At 49.1% G+C, this 7,158-nt stretch overlaps 1 protein-coding gene across 1 annotated transcript; it reads right to left on the bottom strand.

Moving 5' to 3' along the window:
* Nucleotides 1–601: 601 nt before the first annotated feature.
* On the bottom strand, nt 602–6,312 carry Ptx4 (pentraxin 4). Its single transcript, XM_087574919.1, has 3 exons — nt 6,140–6,312; nt 3,681–4,335; nt 602–2,427 (listed from the first exon to the last, which is right to left on the bottom strand). Exons 1-3 carry the CDS (start codon nt 6,278–6,280, stop codon nt 1,787–1,789), a joined length of 1,437 nt encoding a protein of 478 aa, XP_087431045.1. The 5' UTR covers nt 6,281–6,312; the 3' UTR covers nt 602–1,786.
* Nucleotides 6,313–7,158: the final 846 nt, after the last annotated feature.

Raw genomic sequence — 7,158 nt, 5'->3', positions numbered from 1 at the left:
TTTAATCCCAGCACTCAGGAGGCAGAGGTAGGTGGAGTTCTGAGTTCAAGGCCAGTCTGGTCTACAGAGTGAGTTCTAAGACAGCTAGGGCTACATAGAGAAACCCTGCCTCCAAAAACCAAAAGAATATTTTAAAAGAAAACTAAATAAAACTAGATTGTGATGGGCGCACAACTCAGCACTTTTATTATAATCTTTAAAAAGAAACTCTTTTTTTTTTTTTTTTTTTTTTTTTTGGAGCTGGGGACCGAACCCAGGGCCTTGCGCTTCCTAGGTAAGCGCTCTACCACTGAGCTAAATCCCCAGCCCCAAAAAGAAACTCTTAAAGGGGCACATATTATAATGTGAAAATAATGCCTGGCAAATTAAGTTTTAAAGCATTGCTAGTTTGTCTTTTTTTTAAGATTTTTTTTTTTGGTTCTTTTTTTCGGAGCTGGGGACCGAACCCAGGGCCTTGCGCTTCCTAGGCAAGCGCTCTACCACTGAGCTAAATCCCCAATCCCTTTTTTTGGATTTGCTCAGTGGTAGAGTGCTTGCCTAGGAAGCGCAAGGCCCTGGGTTCGGTCCCCAGCTCCGAAAAAAAGAACCAAAAAAAAAAAAAAAGATTTACTTACTTATTTAATGTATATGAGCACACTGTAGCTGTCTTCAGACACACCAGAAGAGGACATCGGATCCCATTACAGATGGTTGTGAGCCACCATGTGGTTGCTGGGATTTGAACTCAGGACCTCTGGAAGAACAGTCAGTGCTCTTAACCACTGAGTCATCTCTCCAGCCCCCTAGTGTGTCTTTAATGGTAGCTCTGGCAGCCTCAATGGCTCTCACAGACAACAGAACAAGAATGGCCAGTTTACCTCCAGGAATCCCTAGGTCTTCTGGGAAAGGGGGAGAGCAGACAGGATGTTAAGGCTTTTTTCATGAGAGGGATGTTGGAACATCCATGTTCACAGGAAAACTCCAGTGAATCTTTGGAGAAGAGACAACTATGGTAAAAGTACTTCTTATAACTTCAAGGGAGTCCCCAGGAACTGGCCTATCATCTGTCTGACAGCATTTCGTGGCTACAAAGGTGCTTTAGAAGGAAGTCCACCCAGCCCCAATGTTCCTGTCTGCCAACTCAGCTGGGGTAAAAGACCACACAGGAAACAAGAATGGCTTTGAAGGTGCAGCCTGTAAAAATATCACCGTGAAGGCCAGTGTCTTAGCACTTGAGAGGGTGGAGGGTCATGAATGCAAGCTAAGCTGGCCTATATAGTGAGAATCTGTCAAAAGAAAAAGAGAGAAGGGGTTGGGGATTTAGCTCAGTGGTAGAGCGCTTGCCTAGCAAGCAGAAGGCCCTGGGTTCGGTCCCCAGCTCCGAAAAAAAGAAAAAAGAAAGAAAAAGAAAAAAAGGAAAAAGAAAAAGAGAGAAAGGAGTGGGGGATCGGTGACTCACATCTGGAATCTCAGCACCCTGGTGGCAGATTGCTATGGGTTTGGAGCCAGTCTGGGGATGCAGAGTGAGTTCTAAGCCAATAAGGCCCACAGGATGAGACCCTAGTTCAGAAAACAACAACCAATCAAAACTGCAAACCAAAGAATGCCACAGCAATGGGAAGTTGCCTTCTTGGACCCCCCTTTCCTCCCCTTGCACATTTTCTGTCTAATCTGCGTCTCCATGTGGGAAGCTCCTACATTAGAGCACAGGCGCACATAGCCCAGCAGTCACGGCAGGGGAGTGTTCTGGTATGAGGCTTACTCTTCTTGATGGCATTGACTGTGATGCAGTCTCTGTGTGACGGCCTTACGGACACTGTTCCAGGCATGTACATTTGACTCTCTGCACAAATCCACCTACGGATGTGACATTGGTTAGCGTCAGAAGGGCACCTGTCGGGAGCTCTTTCCCAGAGGCCAGGTTGGCAACTTCTCCAGGGAGCAGTGCCCGGTCCCAGATGGCCAAGCCAGATATGCTCCCTACGAAGGCCTCAGAGCTGTCAAACTCACCCCCCACAGTGTCTTGTTCCTGGCCCAGCACAAGCGACCCTCCAGGAGGGATCTCATAGCCCTCTCTGAAGCGGGAGCCGGTGGCTACTATCCTTCTGTCTACATGGAGCCAGTACTTGCCCTCCACGGATGTCCAGATGATACAAATGTGGTGCCACTGACCATCCAGGAGCGGTTGCAGGGACAATTCCCTGAAGATCGGGTCTCCGATCACAAAGTGAATGGAGCCGGGGACCAGGGAGTCTCGGCCATGCAGCACTAACTTGTTGTCATTGTCGTCGGTGGCGTAGGAAAGGAGGGTGCCCAGGTAGCTGGTGGCCATGCGGACCCAACTGCAGAAGGTCAGAGCTCGTAGGGGCACGAGGAGGCCAGGGCTGAGAAAGATCACATTTTCAGTGGAGGTATTGGGGAAAATCAGCACTGGGCCCGTGCCGCAAACTGGAAACAGAGGGAAGAGAGTCAGCCCTGAGCATGAAACAGTTCGGAAGCACCCTGCTGCAGGCCTGCCCTTTGACCCCCAGGGAGAGCCACATCATGACCCCAGGGTCTTCATGGTGCTTGCTTCATCCTTTCTGAGCTCACGATCTGAACACTTCCGCTGCACAGGTAAGGACTGAGGATAACTCTCAGAGAGTGGCTGAATCCTCCCTGTCCATCTGTCTCTGAAGCGCCTTCAGACCAGGGAAGCCTCTGTCTAAGCTCTGTGACTGCTGTAACTTTGATACATGTTTATTGACTTAAACCAGCTCTCTTTTGGAGGTCATAAACCTGTACCTGGTCTCCCAGGGTTCAAGACCCAGTTTCCTCCAGAGGCTCAGAGAAGCCTAGTTGTGTTTGGTTGTGGTAGTCCTGAAGGCCTTGGCTCGTGGCTACACTCTAGTTCCACAGTATACCCTCTTATTCTCTGCCTCTGTCCTCAGGTGTCCTCAAGGTCTGACTTTCCTGCCTTCCTCTCTAACCTCTGGTGACTATTATCAGCCAGATAATCTAGGATTATTCTATAGGAAATAAATCCTTAGGGCCCGTTTTTTAGTCTGAGGTGTCTTCAGTACTTATTGGTGGATCTCAGATGAGCAGACAGCACTTGGCCCCTCTCTTCCCTACGTAGCAGCTGGGACCTGCCTGTCTGAGCACTTTTTAATTTATTTTAAACTGAAATATCAACTCTGTGACTGAGTCCAGGATCAGGAAAGAGCAGTGCATCTCAAGCCCCAGGAGGATTTGGGGGTGGGGACTATGCTAGATAAGGAGAAACTGAAGAACTCAGCCAAGGAGAATTCAGGAGACAGGGAAATGTGGTTAGGACTGTGGAAGTCGCTGTTTTGTGTCAAACAGTGCTCCGACCATTTCTGTCCTTGTTCTAGGCTGGCGTTAGGCTCCTGCACAAACACAAACTCAACTATTTCTCTTTGGCTACCCCAAGTCAAGTCTCAGTATTGTTAGTATGAAGTGAGAGTCATTGTCTCTCACAGTCTCTCATTCTGAGGCTCCTGAGTCAACCACTTCACTGGGGGCCCTTCTGTCATGCAGCCTGACCTGCTAGAGGCCATTCTCTCTTACCGTGTTGGGTATGTAGCCCTTGGGGGAAAGAGCTCTTTGGGGTGACAGGTGTCAGGCATGTCATGATAGCTTCAGGCATTGTTAGGGAAACCTGGAACTTGATAGGGAGGTGACAGGTTTGTGTCACTTACTGTTTCCTGGTCCTTGGTAGGTCCTCAGTGAGGCTGCTTGATGGTTGCTTGGGGCTTGGGACTTCTGCATCTCCTGGACGTGGACAGTGAAGTCTTGGGAGGAACTCCTGTGTTGGGATGAAGACTTGGATGCCTGGCTCTTCCTCCACAGTTGCAAGGAACCAGGGCCTCGATGAGCAAGCTGGGTGGGGCTGGGGGCTGTGGTCAGCCCCAGGGCCACAGTACTAGGGGAGGACCTCTGTATCTGTCCCTCAAGAACAGCGAGCCTGGCATCCTGGCTATGGACTTGCTGTGTGAGGCTGGCCAGCGCATCCTGTAGTGCCCTAAAGCTTACGGCCAGGCTTGCAGTAGCCTCCCTCTGTGCCTTTTGCTCCTTCTCCTCCTCCACCCACTGCCTGTTCTTTGTGTTCAGGGAGAGGTCCAAGGCTTGGAGCCGAGCATCCATCTTCCGGCTCCTTCGCTGACTCTTCCTAAACCAGGTCTTTAGTTGGGCCACATCTCCTTGTATGGCAGCTTGAGACTGATTCATCGCTAGAGCTATGGCTTGGCTCTGTTCCACCAGGCCCTGGAAGCGGGCGTCCATATTGTAGTACACATTGTAGTTGCTGGCAATGTCCTGCAGGTGTGTTAAGGTCACCTGTTGGAATCTCTGAAACTGTGAAGAGAACACAGCTCTTATGGGGTTGGGTTCAGGCTATCCTAAGCACACTTCAGAAGTACCTGTTCTACACCGAGCCTATGGATGGCACTGTTTATAAACTGCCCAATTCAATCCTTGTCACCACGCTAGGACACATGGGGAGATTATCGTGATTAGTCCCAAAGGGCCGGGTACACAGGGGGTGACAGTCCTCAGGCCCCATAGCTGCACGGTGCAAATTGGGGGCTCCAGGTCCATGGCCCTAGTTATGATCTTCCCTGGCCCCAACACTCTGGAAGATTGTATCCGGTCATCACACTGCTGTGACCCTTGGGGCTACCTTTGTGATCAGAGGGGATTGCAGGACTGGCTGTTTGTGTGAGTACACTGAAAAGGATTTTAGATTGACCTGGGTGGTGGCAGAGGCAGAGAGGTGGCTGTCTGTGAGTTCGAGGCCAGCCTGATTTACAGAGCAAGTTCCAGGGTATCCAGGGCAACACAAAGAAACACTCTCCCCCCACCTCCTCGATGTATTTAATTTTGTGTACATGGGTGTTTTGCCTGCATGTGTGCATGCATGTGTACCCAGTGCTTTGCAGGCACTTGAACTGGAGTTAGAAATGGTTGTGAGCCATCATGTGGTGCTGAGAATGGACCTGGATCCTCTAAAAGTGCCTAGTGCTCCTGGTTGCTGAACTATTTCTCCAGCTCAGAGTACATGTATTTTTTTTAAATTTATTTATGGTTTTACAGTTCTGGGGACTGGATCTAGGGTTTTGTGCATTCTAGGTAAGAAAGCCCTCTGCCACTGAGCTACAGCCTTTTTGCCCTTTCAGTCTTTGTTGCTGTTGTTTTGGTTTAAGTTCTATTCTATTCTGTGTGTGTGGATGTTTTGTCTGCACGTGTATCTGTGTACCATGTACATGTGGTACCCACTAGACAAAGTCCTATCTCCTTGGAACTGGAGTTACAGATGATTGTGAGCTGCCACACGAGTGCTGGGAATTGAACCTGTGTCGTCTGCAAGAGCAGCAAGAGCTCTCTCTCTCTCTTTTTTTTTTTTTTTTTTTTTTGGTTCTTTTTTTCGGAGCTGGGGACCGAACCCAGGGCCTTGCGCTTCCTAGGCAAGCGCTCTACCACTGAGCTAAATCCCCAACCCCAAGAGCTCTCTCTTAACTCCTGAACAATCTCACTGAGCCATCCCATCGGCTCTGTTGTTTTCTTTGTTTTGAGATAAAGTTTCACTCAGTAGCATGGGCTGGCCTAGAACTCACTATGTCATCATATAGGCTAGTCTCAAACTCACAGCAATATTTTGACTTGAATCTGAGTGCTAGGCTTCACCATGCCTGGCTTTACCAGGATCAGTACCAGACGTGCTTGGGATGGGGAAGGTCTACAGACCGCCCATGGGATCCTTGGGACAGAGCATATGTTCTGCTTTGAAATAGACCAGTACACACAGTCGCTACCCAGGCCTTTCAGCTGTGCTATTTGGGTCACCTAGAGACCTCTTTGGGTCTCCTGCATTTGCACACACACACACACACACACACACACACACACAAGCACACACACACACACACACACACACACACACACACACACACCTACCTTCTAGTTGGGTTTCAGAGCAGAGCCTAGCAAATGCTTGCCTGGTTTCCAAAAACAGGTGAGAATATCGTTGACTTCCAGCAAGGAGAGCAAACCAAGTGCTGTGTCCACTGATTACAGAGAGCAGCTGACCCTGTGACATCCTTTTTTTTTTTAACCTGCTCCTGGTTTTATATAACCAGTTCATCATGGATGATCTACCTACCTGCTCTTCTAGTCGACGGAGTCTCTCGAAAAATGGCTTTCTTTGCCTAGCTGGGTCAGCTCCCTGTGATGGAGTCCCGTGTATATACATGGACACAAATACAAGAAGAAAAGGCAGAGTATTCTTCTTCAAGAACTCCATGCTGGGACACACAGAGGCAGGAGCTGATGTCTGTCCCTTTGTTCCTTGAGTCTGTCTCATATCCCTGCTCCTCGATCAAAGCCAACCACGTGACTGGTTTTCTTCTTTCTGTCCTGGCCGAGTGTCAGGCTCTTCCTGCCACCTTAATGAAAGGCATATCTGCCTTCAGTCCGGTGGGCTCTGAGAACCCAAGGTTCCCAGGGAAACGAGCTTCAAACAGGCACAAACAGTTTCTCTGGGAAATTGTTCTACTGGATGTGCTTGAGGCTTTGCTTGGCTCAGAGGCAGACGGGAGCGGATAATGGCTCTAACAGCAGCACCTAGGCAAGAGTTCCCACCAAGAAGTCAGAGCAGGACAGGGCCTGAGTGTGGCCAGGAAGTTGTCTAAGCCAGCTCTGCACTGGCACCCAGCATTCCAGTCACATGCAGCCATGTCCTGTGACTCCCGGTCTCACTCCCTTGGAGAAGGAATCCCTCTTAGTAATGTGACTGAGTTTCATTATAACTTATTTCCTTCTCTTCTAGAACGGGATAACAAGATTAGCTATGCTTTCCTTTCCTGAGAAAGGATCTTGCTGTGCTGCTCATGCTGGTTTTGAACTCCTGGGTTAAGTGATCCATCTCAGCCCTCAGCTAGGACTATAGGTATGTAGGTATGTGACCATACACACACACACACACACACACACACACACACACACACACACACACACACACACACACACATGTCCCACAAATTGTACGTTTTGAATTAATGTGATATTTCCACAAATGTATTATCTAATGTTGAAATCAAGCTGGACATACCTGACTTTCCCTGCCTGACTTTTGTTTACAGGCTGTGCAGGGGGATGAATGAGGGTCCCTGAGGAAATTGA

Source organism: Rattus norvegicus, chromosome 10 (genome assembly GCF_021556685.1).
Source record: "Rattus norvegicus strain SHRSP/BbbUtx chromosome 10, alternate assembly SHRSP_T2T, whole genome shotgun sequence".
NCBI lineage: Eukaryota > Metazoa > Chordata > Mammalia > Rodentia > Muridae > Rattus > Rattus norvegicus.
The sequence above is the reverse complement of the archived record's forward strand: the minus strand, read 5'-3'. Positions and strand labels throughout refer to the sequence as shown.